Source organism: Odocoileus virginianus, chromosome 22 (assembly GCF_023699985.2).
Source record: "Odocoileus virginianus isolate 20LAN1187 ecotype Illinois chromosome 22, Ovbor_1.2, whole genome shotgun sequence".
NCBI classification, from domain to species: domain Eukaryota; kingdom Metazoa; phylum Chordata; class Mammalia; order Artiodactyla; family Cervidae; genus Odocoileus; species Odocoileus virginianus.
The window spans coordinates 52,643,319-52,661,625 of record NC_069695.1 but is presented as its reverse complement, the minus strand read 5'-3'; the positions used below and the strand labels follow the sequence as shown (position 1 = coordinate 52,661,625).

Genomic DNA, 18,307 nt, shown 5'->3' with positions numbered 1-18,307 from the left:
CCGGGCCTTTCTCCCACACTGCCCGCCCACCTGCCTCGGGGGCTCCTAGCCCCGGTTTCAGAGAACTGAAATCAATTGTCACATCCCTCAAGGCAAGCCAGCACCCTCCCAACCGCCAGGCTTCTTAGGATTCCAGCACCCCTCCTGGCCTGAAAGCCTGGGCTCACCTCCGACCCCCTCAGCTCAGCTCACCCTAGCCCCTCCCCAGGTGCCCGCACACCACGCGGGCTGGGAATGAACACAGACAGCCGGACCGCACCGTCAGCACCACGAGTGCGCGTGCCATGAACGTGAGGAGCAGGCGGCCCCTCTCAGCGTGTCTGGAATGCAGCCCCTGGTTTCATCCACGGGCAGGAAAAGGCCCAGAGAGGGTCAGGGCTCTGCTCAAGGTCACACCGCTGAAGATGGGCAGATGAGCACAGGGCTCCAGAGTCCTCCCCCCGGGCAAGTGCTCCCTCTGAAGGTTTGCGTTTCCCTCCTAAGATGCCTGGCTGAGCAGGACACAGCACACAGGCGGAAACCTGCTTGTCCCGTGACCTTCAAGTCCTGCACACACAAACACACAGATACAGACACACACACACACAAAGAAACACACAGAAACACACAATACACACAGAAACACACACACACACAAATATAACACACACACACAAATATACACACAAACACAACACACACACAACACACAGAAACATACAAACAGATACAGACACACACACAAAGAAACACACAGAGACACACACACAACACATACACACTATGCACACAAACACAGAAACTCACACAAACACACAACACATACATATATACACACAAACACAACACACACACATACAAACACAATACACAGAAACACATACACTCAAACACACAAACACACACATATACACAACACACACAGAAATACCACACACAGAAACATGCACATACACACACACAACATACACATATACACAACACACAGAAACATGCACATACACACACAACACATAGAAACTCACACAAACACACAACACACACAAATATACACACAAACACACAACATAGACACATAGAAACACAATACACAGAAACACACACATACAAATACACAAACACAGATACACACACATACACAGAAACACACACCACACACATACACACAAACACACAAACAATACACACAACACACAGATACACACACAAACACACAAACACGCACATACACAGAACACACAGAATCATACACAAACACACACATACACACAACACACATAAACACACAACAAACATACACAAATATACACACACAACACACAAACACAATACACACAAATACACACATACAAATACACAAACACACAGAAACACACACATACAACACAAACACACAGAAACACATGTAAATACACACAACACACATGCACACAGAGAAACGCACACATACAAACACGCAACACACACATATACACGTTTGCTGGTAGGGCGAGCAGCACATCAAAATTTCTGGGAGTAAAACACAGGCCTGGGCACACTCTGAAACCCACTAACACTAAAAAAGTATCATGGTCAAATCAAAAACAGTTCCTGCAGGGAGGTCTGAGCAGGTCTTCTCTAAGGTAACAAGAAGTACGTGCATCCTGACTACGGACTGTCACACTCACACCCTGTTTTCTAATTTCTTGGAGGAAGACGTGTCCGTGTTTAATCTGGATCCTTTCCGCTCCCCTGTCTGCTCCCTCCTGCTGCCCCGGCCGCTGGGACGTCTGATTTTTCACTTGCTGATTTAGATGCTCCTATGACACATCCAACCTTTTAAATAAATCATTCATTTTTCTTAAAGGTTGGCCATGTCACGGTGTTGTGATGCACCCAATTTTTAAAGTAACTGTTTATTTGATGTCAGCTACATCAGACATAAAAATAAATGTGACTTGGTGGAATGTAATACAGAGATTTGATATCTGATTTGGAATTTTCCCTGCTGGGCGTTTAATGAATTGGGAAGATTTTGGCCAGGCTCAGGGGAAAACGGGAAATTCTGTATCGCGTGGCTTCCGGGGCCCCAACTTTCTGAGGCCTCCTCCCCTCTCTGAGGCCCCAGGTGCTCCTGCCGGCCCAGCCTTCTCTCTTCTCCCCGCTCCTGACGCAGCCGCTTGGGGAGGCGGCATCACTCAGACGGCGGTGTGCCGGCCCCCAGGAATCCTGCCTTGTCGGGCTGGGCCGTGCAGGAAGAGGGCTCACGCAACGCACGTTTGTTACGGGGACAAGAACTGGGTGTACTTGGGACCTAAGACTTGACCTCTAACCTAGAGGAAAACTCAGAGGTCTTTGAAGCAGAGATACGGGGCAAGAGTTGGGAAGAACAAACTAAAATATAAATCAAAGATGCGTGCTCAGTTGTGTCTGGCTCTTTGCAACCCCATGGACTGCAGGTCACAGGCTCCTCTGCCCATGGGGTTCTCCAGGCCAGAGTACTGGAGTGGGTGCCATTTCCTCCTCCGAGGCACCTTCCTGTCCCAGCAGCCGTGTGTCTCCTGTGTCTCCTGCATTGGCAGCAGCCATCCCCACTGAGCCCCCGGGGAAGCCCAGACACTTGGTGTGCTGAAACCAAACTCCATTGGAAACTAAACTACAGCATAAAAAGGCAAAGAAGGTGGGGAGAACATGAAACATGAACCCCCCCCCCGAAACGACGCCCTAACACCCTCGCACCGCCAGTCTGTGCTTGTTCTCATGCACACGCATCGGGGTTTATGTTTTTATTCCAACTTACAGGTGCAGAACATGCGTAACTATGCCTGTGCTGGCCTTATGTGATACGTAATGGGAGCACCATGATAAGGAATATGCTATTTTATTGCAGAAAGCCTAACGTGGTGACGGACATTATTAGATTCTTAACCACCAATTATGAACTGGGCGTGTCAGCATCACAAGGGCAGCTGCAGGCTCCGTGAGCAACAGGGGCTCACAGAGACCCACTCAAGCTGTTCTGACCGCCACTTCCGTGTTTTGTTCCCATTCCTAGGAAGCCCTGCCCACAGCCGCCGTGATAGGCCCGCTCCACAGCTGGGAAGAGGCAGTGTGGCCTTACACGACCGGAGTCAGGGGCCAAGTGGCCATGAGCCTGGTTCCTTGTTCACATGGAGAGGCGGCTCACATGCCACTGTCTCAGTCTCCGTGAGCCACTGGTGACCAGAAGCCAGAAAGACCCCTGTTTTCAGCTCTGGCCTCATGTTTTCAGATAAAGGCAAATAGAAAAAGGCAGGGATCCGAAAAATTAACCAGGTTCAGGGTAACACGGTGGATGGGCAAGGAACTTGAAGAGCAGTGTTTCCAAGTGGGAAGCTCCAAAGCCCAAAAGGACGAGAAGACACTCTCAGCCCCACTGGTAACCAGAGAGCAGAGAGATGGACAGGAGACACGTGAATACGGTTGTTTGTCAGGGAGCAGGAGGAAACGAGATCAAAGGGATAAACGGAAAAACCTAACCAGAGAGGGGCCTTGCAGGGACGGGTAACAGGAATGTCCATGAAGAGTGTGACAAACACAGCCCCCTCACCAGACACAGACAGACAGGCTGAAACCAAGAATTTAAAATATTGACCCGAGGGGCAGATTTTTGTCTACCAGGTGAATATCCAAACACAATCCTATTTCTGCATACCAGCAACAAACACAAAATGGAAATGTAAGGTGATATCATTTATAATGCTGTCAAGGTCATCAGTTTACTAGATTATTTAGAAATAAATATCTAAAACTAATCCAATAAATATCAAGAAATAATCTAATAAAACACATGTAAGCCCTTTGGGCCTAACAGTTTAAAACACTTTAAAGAGAAAAAAAAATTGAGACATAAAAATACAGGGACTTATTGTGTCCATGGATTGGAGGACTAAATATTTAAATGATGTTAATTTTCCTCCTTGGACTTCAAGGAGATCCAACCAATCCATCCTAAAGGAAATCAGTCCTGGGTGTTCACTGGAAGGACTGATGCTGAAGCCGAAACTCCAATACTCTGGCCACCTGATGTGAAGAACTGACTAATTGGAAAAGACCCTGATGCTGGGAAAGATTGAGGGCAGGAGGAGAAGGGGATGACAGAGGATGAGATGGTTGGATGGCATCACCAACTCGATGAGCATGAGTTTGAGCAAACTCCGGGAGTTGGTGATGGACAGGGAGGCCTGGCGTGCTGTGATTCATGGGGTCGCAAAGAGTTGGACATGACTGAGTGACTGAATTGAATTTTCCTCAAATTGACATTTAGGGTAAATATAATCCCAATCAAACTTGTAGGTGTTTTTCTTTCCCTGTGAAAAATGACAAAGATAATTCCAAAATTCATGTATATCTGCAAAAGGCGAGGAGAAGAAGAAAAGCAGTCTTGAGGAAAGGATGGACTCGGGACCATAGCTGGCTTTCTCTGGGTGTTCCAGGTAGAAGAGTGGAGACCAAACTTAGGGATGCTGCCAGCTATCAACCCAATCTTGGGCCTTTGGTGCCGGTGGTTACGGAAGTTACCGAGTAGCTTCTGGGGCTGTTGGTGAGACCATCAGGCTGTTTATTTCAGACAAGGGGACTGGCTTCCTGGGCAGGGTGCTGCGGGTGTGGGTCAGGGCCCTACCTTATATACGGCCTAGCCACTGTCCACCTGCACGTTCCCTCTCTCAGACACGTCAATCTAACAATGTGAGCCACCTGCACATTCGCCATGGGCGACCTCACAGATGTAACACGCACGCTCTGCCCTGCACGGTTCCACAGCATCGCGTACGGAGCAGGCAGGATGAACTGCAGCCTTGGGGCCCTACGTGCTGTGATTCACGGGGACAGGAGAGGTCACGTCCTGTTTCTGGGTCATGCAGCTGGGTTGAGTCTCTGGAAATGCACAGAGCTACCCACGTGCAATGTGTACACTCTGCTGTGCACAACTGTACTTCAACGGAACACCTGAAAAGTTAGTGGAGAGAGACAGCCATTGAGCTCCACTGGTGAGATTCCCAAGATGTTACAAAGGAATTCCACGGTTGCTTCTTTCATGAAATGTTTTGCCAAAGACGGACGTTGTTTCAAGTGTCCTCCTGACCTAGGAGAGTGGTCTTCCCTCGATTTTTCAGATCTATTAAGAGTAGGGACTATAATTCCAATAGTTTTGGTGATGGCAGAATTTTCATTCCAGGGCCTGTGTGCAGAATGAGCGAGGGCCTGGGCAGGGGTGGAGGTGTGTGTGTGTGGCAGAAGCTGTGACAGGAGCCCCCCAGGATGAGGGAGAAAAGTCCTGGTGAGCATGCCAGGATGGCCATGTGTTCAGATGGGATTCTCCCTGCAACATGCTGGTCCCCTCCCAAGGATGCTCGCGGAGGTGCGGACGTCATCGGAGCCTGCATCTGAGCCTGCATTCTCGGGCACCTGGGGTTGGAGGAGTGCTGCTGTACTCGGCCCCAGCTCCAGTCCTCAGCTTCGCCACCTGGACAGGCTCCTCTTCTCCCCGCGGAATCGTAACCATCCTCGGATCCACAGAAGCCTCGTTTCTGAGCTCACGGCCCACGCCGACACCCGTACCTCCCCGCGGCGTCCCTCACCTCGGCAGCGTTCCCACGCCGGCTGAGGACAAAGCCTGCGCCCCGCGCTCTCCGCATGCCCTGTGGGGCCCGCGCTGATGGCGCACCCTGGGTTGGGCCTGATCCATCTGGGCGCCTCCGCGGTCCCCTTCCCCACGCGGGGGTTCCCTCGACTCCACCACACCCTCTGGGAGACCATGGGCCAGGCGCACTCGATTCCCCCAGGGAGGCCCCTCAGAGCGTTCCTGGCTGACTCAGTGCATGTTCGCAGCTGTCATTACTGTTGTTTCCAGCTTGCTAACAGCATCCCATGGTGATGGGAATAACAAAATATGATTTTCAGACTTTGCAGAACATTTTCCCTCGAAGGAGCTCAGCATACTCCTGTTTGTCCTCAAAGCCACCTGATTACATTCATGGAGAAGTAGGGGTGGAGTGGTACGGAAGTGCAGAGAAACTTCCAGAAGGGCCAGGGCACAGGCAGGAGGCCGGGGCCAGAGCCCCTTCCTGAGGTTCATGCCTTCCCGCCTGAGACTGCCCTGACTCAGACCCTCGAGGTTTGCCTCTCTGGGTTGGGGGTGGGGGTCTTGGTGGCCAGGTTACTATGAGCGTGGCAACAGGATCAGGCCCTCAGCTGCCTCCTCAAAGACTGCCCACTGCTCAGAAGTCCCAGAACACACCATCCCTCCCTGGAGGCTGACCAAGGACCCGGCTTCCCAGGCCTAGGACAGGGCTCACCCTGCTGCAGGGCAGAACCTTCTGGAAAGAGCCGGTTGGATGGTTGATGTCTCAGGAGCTCAGAAGCAGACATCCTCAAAGCCCACGGCGTCGCTGCTTCTCCCAACACACTTGTGCTGACACACACACTCAAGCATACACACTCTCCCTCGCGCACACACAGGCATGCACAGCCAAGACCCCGTGGGGTTGAGGCATCTTGACGAGCCTCCTCCACCCTTCACACCCTTTGCTTCTGAAAGCCATCACTGCCTCCACGGGAAAAGACACTGGACTTTATATTTGGCCTCAGTTGTCTTCACTTTGTCCTAGAAATACGGTTCCCACCTCCCCAGCCCAGCAGTGAATGTATAAACCTCATCCCTGAGAGCAGCGGGTCTGAGGACTTCCTTTTGTCCAGGTCCCTGGGGAGCCGTTAAGAATCAAGAGGCCCGAGTAGAGAGGTCTAGGTGATGGGGGTGGGGGGGTCTAGGTGATGGGGTGGGGGGGCCCAGGGGAGGGGGCACCTGGAAACAGGGGAGAGAGCGGGAAACCGTGTCCTCAGAAGATGAAGTGATTTACGCTGAACCACACTCAAAACGACCTTTGCAATCGGTGACAGGCAAGGGGCTGAATTGGAACAGACTTGAGTCCACGTTGTGGCTTGAAAAGTGGGAAGTCCGAGAGAGAGAGATGGGGTCGGGGTGAGGTGATCTTGATGGACAGGAAAGCTGAGCCGTGAAGAGGTATGTGGAAGGTGAGGACCAGCGGCCGAGGATGGCCATCAGGGGCGTTCTCCGGTGAAAGACACTTCTCACGGGAGAGGGAAGAGGCCGTGCTGAACCTGAGGATAATACAATAGAGTGATTTAGGCGCATGCTGGTGGAGACATCCAGAATGAACTTGCGTGCACATACGGCGTGGTCCTATCTCCTGGGAGGCGTGCTCAGGCCTTTGGAGACTAGACCTTGTTCTGGCCCGGCCGCCCTGATCTGCCCTGGATAAAACCCTCAAAGAAAAGCCAATCTTTTCAGCCAAAGTGGCTCCTCTGGAGAAGAGTGCATTTCCACCTTTTCTCAGCCCATTTTAAAAACAGCCGTCATGATTTCCTCCCCTCATGTCTCTCTGGCAAAGCCCAGGCTCTTCACCAGGGTTTCATTCCTCACTTTGAAGGACATGAGACATTTGCTAAAAAATATTTTTGGTAAATTTAAAGAAAAGCTTTTAAAAATGACTTCGGACTCAGATTAAGGAATGAAAAAGTTCACAGGCCTGTTCTGTGGGAATGGTGTAAGCGAATTCGTTTATTGTAAAAACCATGAGCTGTCCGAGTGGTTGGATTTGAAGCCAGGAGGAAGGGAGAGCTTCTTGCTCGGCTTCTTTGTTTGAAAGACAACATCTTCCTCATTCATCTACCCCAGATTTCCAGAGAAAAGAGACTGGCCAAAGATGTTAATTTTCAGGTTGCCACGGTAATTCATGACAATCTTGGAGACCCTCCAATCCACTCTAGGAGGCAGCGCTCATGCACAGCCTGCGGGCCTGGTGGTGATGGTCATGGGCAGCCTGCTCTCAGGATCAGTCCTGGGTGGACACACAGCCGACAGGCAACAGGAGGCAAGTTACTTCCCGACACTCAGGGACGAGTGGGCCACTTTTTAGTCAGTGATTAGGAAAGGTCTCACAAACACAGCTCAAGAAGGGTTGGGGCTGAGAGTGAATGGGAAGAGAGACTGGCCCTACTGAGGGTACCTTCTGAACCTTCCAGTATTTAGGCCTTGACCCAAAATACAGCATGCCTAATAGAACACGTCTCTGTGAATCCAGAATCCAGATCAGAGTCCTGGAGAGTCCTCAAGAAGTCAACAATGCAACCACCTGCTACTGTACAAAATTGAGAGGTGGGTGTCGCAGGGAGTCAGTTCACATTCAGCCCAGTTTTCCTTGGGTTGGAAGAGCCATCCACCTTCAGCTGCCCACAACAAGCGACAACAACTCTTGGAGAAGAGAAAACATTGAGAAGACTTGAGACAGAAGCCTGCCACCATTCTGGCCCCTGATGCCACTGGCCACCATTAGGACACCAAGGAAATTTTCCATTCCACGCAAAATGCAGGAACGTGTGAGCTGGTGGGCTTGTCCTCCATGCAGGAGTGCTCATGGGCCAGGGTCCTCAGGGCAGGAGGCTCTTTTAGGAGAGATGTGGGGGGGGGGGTGCTGCTCCCCCAGCTGCCCTCCCCGGTCCCGAGCCTGGGCAGCCTCCCCCCACCCAGGGCCCTTGCCGCTGACCCCACCTGGCTCTGCCATCACAGAAGCAGCCACCAGGGAGCAGACTCTCAGTGTCACAGGGGGAGGAGTACATGAGGGAGAGAAGCACCCGGAGAAAGTGCAGAGGGGCCGGCAGTCGTCTGTCCCTGCCGAGCAAACCAGCCCGGCTCAGTGTCCAGATCACCTGGCACCTGAACGCCGCCAGCCACCACCACGTGCTGAGAAGGGCGCTAGCCCCCGACCTCAGGGGCGGGGACGCAGGGCTGTGCCCCTGGCACCCTCCCCCTGGCTGCAGGGCAGGGAACCCGCGAGGACCTGCTGCCCAGGAGTGGCTCAGGGCAGAAGCAGCAAGTCACCATCTGCCTTCAGATGGCAGGACGGGAACCCGGGCTTCTGCCGCCTGCTCCCCATCCATGAGGCTGTGGGCAGGAATCGCCTCTGCAGGGAACCCAACGCTGGGGGCCTGGACAACGTGTGCAGATGCAGGAGGTGGGGAAGGTCAGGGACCATTCCGGAAGAGTGGGAAGAGCAGCAGGAAGAGGGAGAGGCCAGCCCAAGAGGGGCAGGTGGTGGGGGGCACAGTGAGTCCAGCCCGGCCTCCTGTGCCCTCGGAGGACTCGGGCCACTCAGGGAATGCCCTTGCCCAGCAGGTGGGTGGACTGGGTGCAGACTTGCTGGCTGGACAGGTCTGCCCAGAGCACCGAGCGAGCGGAGAGCTGTCCCAGCACCGCAGGTGCTCCACGGCATCCCCGTATCCCCTCACTAGATGTCAGAGCACCCCGGGCCCTGGGCTGCAACCACAGCCTCACTGGAGCTGTCTCATGCAGGACCGCACCCTCCCGGCCAAGCGGGTGCCTGTGCCCCGTCCTACCCAGACGTGTCTGCACCGGTGAGCGCGAGCCTTCTTCCTGAGAGTGAGGAAGTGACTGGAAATTCAGCCTCGGGCTGGCTGGATACCTGCCGCTCTTTCCAAGGTGCCCCCCACCAAGACCTTCTCCATAATGATGCACACATTGTTGGCTGGATCTAAGCTACTACGGATGCTTCCCGACTTCCGAGGTGCAGAGGTGTGAAAGCATGCCTTCTCCACCAGCTACGCCTGGTATTATTGCCCTCCTCACGGTGCAGCTCTGTAGTCTCCAACGGACCAACTTTACCCCGCCCACACCAAGGACACAGCTGTGTGTGCGGGCGGGCTCGTGGTCTGGACCGGACGGATGTCTCCTGCTTTATGTCCTGATGGCGTCAAAGATCTCGCTCCCGAAAAGTCGTGACTGTTAAGACCACCACGGACACAGAGATTTCCTCTCATGTGTGTCAAGGAAGGAATAATGGGTGGAATAAGTAGCACTGGCCCTGGACCTCAGGGCGAGAGAGAAATGGGGAATGAGCACACAAAATTCTGATCTTAATAGAACATATTTACCCTGCTGCCACAGGCACTATTATGCTTCCCCTAAAACTATGATAGTCATGAGTGAAGAGGAAATCTGCCATTGATGCCTGTTGACCCAAAGCTCAAAAAGTCACCTTGACATGTATGATGAGACACGTGTGAACCCGGCTCAGTGTCTGGTGACATTGGACCTTAGGACCCTCCTTATGAAGAAATCCCACCAGAAGGGGGAAATAAGATGGGACGTGTGTGTTGACCCACTTGACACACAATAAGAATCGTGTCCACGCTGCATCTACTGCTCAACTTGTGCCAAAGATTTCTGTTATTGGAGAAAATTATGACTAAAAAATATGGAAAGGAATGGAAACAATAAGGAAATTGATGCAGAATAAAAGACCCGTGTGTTTGCCCGCTCACTCACTCACAATGGCCAGCTGAGGGCCCAGGGCATCCCAAGCCATGCTCATGGCCGAGGGCAAATGTGTCTGTGCCCTTGAACTGATGCTCTGCTGGGGAAACAGAGACAGAGGGACAGAGGATGAGCCCCTGGGCTCCAGGGAGCGCAGGGGGCAGGGGCTGGGCAGCCCGCACAGCTCACACTGGGCCCTCCCTTCCCACCCACCGAGACCACGCCCCGGCAGCAGGGTGGGGGTGACCCGCGCCCCAGTTAAGTCACTAGTGTAGCAGCCAGAGCCCAGCACCGTCTCGCAGCGCCTCCCTCTCGGCGAGGCTGCGACTCCCCTGGGTTAGGAGGGAGGTGATAAGCCACGATGTCATGTTCTCTAAGCAGCCCCTCTGCCAGGTCTGATGGTAGAACAGCCTCACTGCATGCACCGGCGCGGGGCGGAGGCCGACCGTGCGCCCAGCTCAGCGGTCGTGTTTCCTTTCCGGCTCTGGCCTTGTTTTCAGATGGGTCAGGACCTGCGAGGCTTTGGGGGGTGGCGGGGCCCCGCAAAGGCCATCCCGCTAAGGGGACCTCGCTCCCAGCCACCTCCCAGCCACCCCGCTCTGCCTGCGTCCCGGGCGGGAGCAGCCGGCTGTCTCAGACAAGCCTGAATGAAGTTCCAGGTCTCTGAACACAAACCCAGTGTGGAAGTGAAAACCCAAAACTTGACTCTGTTGCTCTTCTGCTTCTTAAACAGTCACTTGAAGAGTAACAGGAGCCATTCTGGAGCGGCGGGAAACGCTGCCGGCGTGGACTGGTCCACGCGCTCCTCCTGTTCATCCTGCTGGTAAATGGTCTTCTCTCGATGCTGAAAGTCACGCTGGAATTAGGCCATTTTAAGAGAATTTATTAAAAGGTACTGAAAATGCAGAGCCATGGAGCAAGTGAGTGATTCTCTGACTGAGAGACTTACCGTGGATCTATTTCCTTCTCCCAGCAGGCCTCTGTGGCCGTGTGATGGCCCAGGCGGTTCTGCCCCCTCCCGGCTGGGTTCAGTGTCCTACACGCCCTGCATTCACCTAAGAGACGAGACCAGAACCCCCGGCTGAGCTGGACTGACAAGGTTCTCATGCTTGTTTCTCCAGATGAGGATTCCTAAAAGGGCCTCTGCTTCACTGACTTTGCAGACCTGAATCCAGGAAGCAACCGTGATGAGTGACTCACCCTTATTTTCAAAACGTGGTACAGTCTCCCATCTGCTGGTGCCCAGGAGGGCTCAGTGTCAACAGCACTGGCGTCCATTCTGGACGCCTCCACGCAAAACCTCCAGGCAGTGCCTTCTCCCACCCAGACCGTGTGCATCCTCCCGGGGATACAAGTTGCTCTTACACTGAGTTCTCCGATCCTAGTTTCCATCTTCTCGGCCTTTTGGCTGAGATCGAGAGGCCTTTGTTTTTTGACTCAGTGGGTTCATTCCCTGGGTTTGGAAGATCCTCTGCAGAAGGGAATGGCAATTCACTCCAGTATTCGTGCCTGAGAATCCCATAGACAGAGGAGCCTGGTGGGCTACAGTCCACGGGGTTGCAAAGTCAGACACGACTGAGCGACTAACACGTCAGGTATTAGAAAACGTTCCAGCTTTCTCCCAACCTGTAGGCTGGCAGCGGGGCCCCTGGGGGCGCACCCTCCTGGGACAGGGCTGGAGGGAGGCCTGGCTCTGCCTTCAGGGCCCGCGAGCCCCTGCCGCCCACTTCCTCTGCTTTCACTCCCTCCTCCTGAGTCTCCACGATAGTCATTTCACGGGGCAACTTCTCACGGTGACAAACCGTTATCCCACGATCGAACACCTGAGCTCTGATTATGGAAGTGGCCAAGGGGACCATCACGAGAACATGATGCACTCGCCTCTCGAGGTCAGGCGCTGGTCCCTGCTGTGGGCTCCTGGGTGCACGGGGCAGCGGACCAGGGCGCGGGACACACACCGACCGCGCCCGCACGCCCCTGCCGCCCCCGCCCGGCCCTGCTTCATCTCCAGTTATGAGCGGCGCCAGGTTTCCCGTCAGCCGCTGCCGTGTCTCCAAATGGCTTTTCAGTGTCAGGCATATCAGGAAATTAACTCATCAGGCAGTGACAGCTGCTAATTTTTTCCCCTTACATGTCAGATGGATCGCCCGCTGAAGCTAATAATGAATCACCAATCCCTGATTAGAAGGTGCTTCCGAAACGTATAACTGCCATCTGAGCGAACTTTTTCCTTCATGTAAAATGATATCACCCTAGAGAAGCAGAAAAGGGATTGTATCCTTTAGGAAGATGGAGCAGGGGGAGGCTGCTTAAGTGCGAGCGGCACTCTCTTCCACGGTGGGCTAGCATTCAACAGTAAGAGGGAAGACTCCCCGCTCTTCCTATGGTTTACTCCACGAAGGGCCTTTCTCCTTTCCTCATTCTCCTCCCAGAACCTACTCTGGGTTAGGATTTGAAGCTGGCTCTTCAATTCTTTCCTGACGCCATTGTTTTATGTTCAGGATCACAAAAGCTGTGCTGTGCCCGAGAGATGCAAATGCTCCCCGCTGTTAGGGAGCTTCCCACAGGCAGCAGGGCCCCGCTGTGCAGAGCGGTGCTGGGGCTGAGCCGTCGTCGGCCGTGAACAGGGCCAGGCCTGGACCTCTGGGCGGCCTGCACAGTGGCCTCTTAGGACCAGGTGGCTGAGCAAAGATTCACTGAGGCTCCTCCTGGGTATCTTCTAGCGCTCTGGGCTCACGTGTCTGGATTGAGCTGATAAATGAATGGAATTTTCAGAGCTCCACGGGCACAATCTTACAGTCACTTGGTTCTCAAAGCCAAGAAGCAAATGAATGCTCTCTGCATCTCTCAGGAGATGTGGGTCTGTCTGCTCGTGGGTTCCCTGCCGGCGGGAGTGGGGGGAGCTCCTTTTGGAGGATCCTCCGTCCCTCCCCAAGGATGCTGGGCTGAGCCACACACCTCATTTAAAACACAAAGCCTTGCCCACCCTCCGCCCTGGAAGCCGGAAACCTCAGCCACTTCTGTATGCTGCCTTGGGCAGAGCAGTCCTGGCCTCCCTACCAGAGGTCCAGGCCGGAGTTTGATAAGAAGCTGTTCCTTCTGGGTCACGGTCTCCAAGTAAACGTTTCTGTTGCTCTGCTTTTCACTTTTTTGGAGTTCTATTGTCTTCTCCAGCCCAGCCCCCGGGAAGGCTCAGGCTCCCCGTGTGCACCTCCTGGAAGATCGTGCTTCAGGGAACGTTCCCGCACCGCGATCAGCCGCGCCTCGGTATTCCGAGGCCTGCGCTTGTGTACGTGTTTCTTCAACACCCTCACATTCCAGCAGTTGTGTAATGAGAGAGAAGAGAGAGACCACGTTAACCCAGCTCTACAGGTAATTACAGGACACAGGAGCCTAGTGAATCCTCTGCAATCCTTCTGAGCCTTGAAACACCTTCTGGACAGGTTTTTTTTTTTTTTTTTTATGCAAAGGCCTGCTCTTTTCATTGTGCATACAACACGATTGCTGGTTTGACACTGCAGGCTACACTGGTTTTATGAAGGATTAAATGCCACCTGAGACATATTTATCCTAAATAAATCACAAACGGTAAACTGCAGCATGTCAGTGTCAACACCCAGGACTGCGGCAGAAAGGTTAGCCATACAGGACTAAGCGCGGTTAGGAATTAGCATCCAAGCCGAAGGCCGCGGGCTGCAACTAACGGGAGGAATGATCAAGAAGATATTTTCCCACTGAAAATCATCCCCCACCTCCACTTTTTTTTTAAAAAAAACATGTATGAGAAGCTTGGCGAGGGGCATCACTTTGTAAAGGTCATCTTCCTCTCGACAAAATACACGGAAGTTGCTGCTGTCACTGTTTGCTGAAGGCAGTGTTGAGGAGGAGCAGAACTGCCCTGCCATTTTTAAGAATCGGGGGCAAGTCATACCCAGCTAATTATGAATTGTAGTGTCAAGCCTGAGATTTTCCTTTTTTAATTTTTTTTGGAGGGAGATGCCTTCAGATGGGCAGGACCTGGGGCTCTGAGGACCAGGTCAGGGGAGACACAGAGGGTCTGTGTCTTCCAAGCTGACCTCTCAGGGGGCGTGTAAACAGGACTGTGATTGAAACCACAACAGCACCATTTTCTCTTCGGTTTCTCCCTTCTGCTCTTGACAATTTTAAGATGCTAACCATGATAGCCTATGTTCCTGTCACCAGAATCTGCCTGGGTCATGGGCCCAGCGTGGAGCACAGAGCACTGGGGTGCAGAGGAACCGGGTTCCGGCCAGCGGAACCCAGCGCGCTCAGCAGGGCGGAGAGCAGAGTGGACGCTGGCCGGCGGCGAGCAAGTACTCTGTGTGTTCTATGGCTGTCCGTCAGTTGGCTGCTGGAAAGAAAATGTCATCCTTCTCTTTTAGTGCTATCGTTTATTTCAGAGAAAAAAAGAAACAGAACAAAAACAACCTTTGCATTTGAGGGAGGGGAGGATTTTACAATTTTGGAACAAGAGAAGCAATTAAGAAGCGGGTCACCTGGCTATGAACTTGCACCCCCAGTGGAAGGGACCCCACAGCGAGGCACACACAGTCCTGCAGGGGCCAGGCCACGGCTCTCTATCACTGATGTTTGATGTCAGCTCTTTCACATGGACATAAATCACTGATAAATCCTGTGAAAATGATATCAACATTAAGAAACATGTTATAAAAGCAAAATATTGATACAAACAGTATTTTTCAGAATGCACATTTCATATAGACTTTATTGTATGAAACAGTCAAAATTAGAAGCATTGGGTTTTCTTAACTAAGGTTTATTTTAATAAACGTCAAGGCTTTTCTTAACCATAGGCTTAAGGAGGAATCTTTTAAGCTGAAGCAACCCGGGCAAGGACCACACGTACAACGTCTGGAAGAGGAAGGGGGTACACAAAATGAACAGGCTGCCTTTGGTCTGCGGACGCTGTGATCCTAACATTTCCAGGAAAATGAACAGGAGCAGGCTGCTTCCACGTGGTAATGAACGTAGCTACAATTTTTAACCAAACATGTAATAAACTGTTACAGTGGGGACATGCTGGACTGCAAGGGCAGCCGTGTCTGGAGCCACTCTTCCATGGCTAGGGCACGGTCCTTTCACAACTGAAATGGGAAAACATTTGTGGGAACAGAACAGAAAACAACTTAACTTCTCGGGCACAATGGGTAGAACAAGGGGAGGAGCATCAACAGACAACCAAACGGTAACCAGACTTGCCTCGGGCGGCCCCGCCCCGCTGCCGGTCACGCTCCTATGTGCGTGTCCCCGGTGCCCCTAGCACGCGGTCGGCGCAGGGCCATCCCCGGCCCCTCGGACGCGCGCTTCGCTGGCAGGTGCAGGGCACACAGCCTCGCGTGCTGGTCTCTCAGCCCGGAGCCGGCGGCTGGTCTCCGGCCTCAGGCTTCGTGGACTTCGCTGCTGTCTCTTTGGCTCTGGATGACCGCGGCTGCCGGGGAGCCCTCCTGGGTGTAGATTACCATGCTCGTCAGCTGTTCGGCTCCACCCGGGACCACGGCCCCAGCCTGCAGGAGCTCCTGGGAGCCGGCCGCCTCAATGACGGTGTGCGAGTACACGGCCGGCTCGTCCTGCACGCCGGGCGGCAGCTCAGTCACGATGTAGTGTGTGGCTCCCTCGGGGAAGCCGCTGCTGGACTCCTGGACCATGGCCTGCACCAGCTCTTCGGTGACGATGATCTGCGAGATCTCGCCGTCCGCCTCGGCCAAGTCCACGTGTGGCCCGCGTGCCTCGGCCTCCTGCATGATGATCTGGGAGCCCTCGCGGGCCAGCATGTGCACCGTGCCCTCTTCATTGACGATGACCTGCGTGACGCCATCCTTCATCAGCTGGCCGGCTGCGGCCGAATCGCACACGGCGAACTGCAGCATGCCCTGCACCACCTTCTTGAAGGCCACCTGCGCGCGCTCCTGTGACGCGATCACGGCAGCCGGCCGCACCAGCTGGGTCAGCACCTCCACCGGCTCCACGGCGGCCGCACCGTCCGGCCCGTCATGGAACACATGGATCTCTGGGGCCGCGGGCGTGGCTGCCTCCTGCCCCGGCAGCTGCACCAGCATGTCCCTGGGCCCAGCCCTGCCCTTCTCCTCGGCTGCCACCGGGCCCTCCGCCCCTCCCAGCTCGGTGACTGCGCACAGCAGGGCATCCAAGGCCGAGGCCGCGTCGGGCGGGGGGACCCCAGCCTCGGCCAGGTCTAGAATCTCCTGCTTGGTCACCTGCTGAATGACGGCCCCGCCGGGGCTGAGGGGCTCGTCCACGCCGTGCCCTTCCATTGAGCCGCCCACGACCACCACCTGCGTGGCTCCGTCGGCCAGTGGCTCCGGCAGGCCTGGGCCGGGAGCCCCACCGCCCCCGTGCGCCCCGCTCTGCCCGGCGGCGATGACCTGGCCGTCCTCGGTGATGTGTACCACGCGGGCCACTTGGCCAGCCAGGGCCAGCGTCTGCAACGTGGCCGCGGCCGTCTCCTCCACGGAGGCATCCAGGGCGAACTCGCCCTCGTAGCCCTGGATGATGATGACCTGCTGGACAGGCTCCGGCGGCGCCGCCGGCCTCCTGCTGCTCCGCAGTGGCCTGTCCTTGACCGGAGACTCCTCCGCCAGTGCAGCCGCTGTGAACGGGCTGTCCGTCTCCACGAAGGTGGCTCCCTGGCCCTTCAGGCGGCATTCATAGGACTTGGACACGATGCCTAGGGGGAGACAGGGACCAGTTAGAGCCTAGAAAAGTGACTTTTAGGATTAGAAGTAAGACAGTTCTGAAGAAGCTGGAAAACCTCAACAGAAGCATCCCCATGACCCACGACTCAGATCCCCCAGCTGCCTGCGTTGGGGGGCGAGGCCTGGGAGGTACTCAGGGCCTCCCCAGCTCCCAGCAACACAGAGCAGGGCTGTGTTGTCTGGGGGAGACTCCCACATCCCTGGCTGACTGTCCAGATACAATCTCAGCAGCATGGTCTCTTTCCAGTTCCTGTGAAAAGAGTACGAGGAATCTCCTCCATCATGCTCATTTCTAATACGATGTCCAGTAGCTGGTATTAAGGGCATTTTCCTTTTAACTCAAAGGAAAATCTTTTTTCCAAGTCCCAACATTAGCTTACAGTGTATCTGTTTATTCGACAAGAAGAATGAAAGCTTTGCATATTGAATTTATAAATTGCCCTTGATAAACACCAGCTGTGAGAGTTTAAGGCCCCGAGTGTGTGAGCCCCTGCTGCGTGTCAGGTGCTGAGCCTGGGAGCAGGGTGGCCAGCCTGCCGGAGCGGTCCACGGCGGCCGGGCACCCAGCACAGATGCAGGGTCTCCGCCGTCTGGTGCTCGGGGGCGGCACACAGGCCGGAAACTGAGTGCACAGCCCCCAGGGCAACCGGAGCGGGTCCCACCGTGTCCCTGTGACGTCTGGCCAAGCGCCTGTCATGCAGCCGCCCTTCAAATCGTGGAGAGGACCACCATGCTCAGGCTCTGGGGAAGGACACTCAGCAAGAGGAGCAGAGAGACAGCCGCACAGCCTGCCCGAAGGGATAGGAACATCCAAGCTCGTCCCTGGGTCTGAGCGGGAAGAGCCTGGAGACAGAGCACCCAGGGCAGCAGACCTGGGGTGTGGGGGTGGCCGGGTCGGCTCCCGGGATCACAGGCTGGGCCAGGACCAGGCTGTCGGGGCCCCCTCTGCAGGAGGCACTAAGGCACATGGGCCACAGTCTGCGCGGAGAGGACACCTGTTGAGCGTTTTTAATCAGCAAAGTTAAGTGAGTGCATCTGTTTGAGAACTGTGCCGGGGGCCCAGCGTTTATTACCGTAAACACTGGCCCTGCCTTCCCCGTGGTGAGCACCCTGGGATCGTGTCACGAGGAGGTAAGCCCAAGGGACCAGGCACGAGCCGGACAGCGCAGGGCGGGTGGGCCCGGGAGACGGCGCCTGTGGGCGC

General features: G+C 54.6%; 1 protein-coding gene across 2 annotated transcripts in view; it reads right to left on the bottom strand.

The window, feature by feature from the left end:
- Positions 1-14,743: 14,743 nt before the first annotated feature.
- ZNF407 (zinc finger protein 407) overlaps positions 14,744-18,307 on the bottom strand; it is a 391,880-nt gene continuing 388,316 nt past the window's right edge. For both annotated transcript variants that reach the window (XM_070452977.1, XM_070452978.1), the window contains exon 9: positions 14,744-17,075. In XM_070452977.1, the coding sequence (XP_070309078.1) occupies positions 15,772-17,075 (1,304 nt within the window). In that variant the 3' untranslated portion in view covers positions 14,744-15,771. The remainder of the gene's footprint in view (positions 17,076-18,307) is intronic.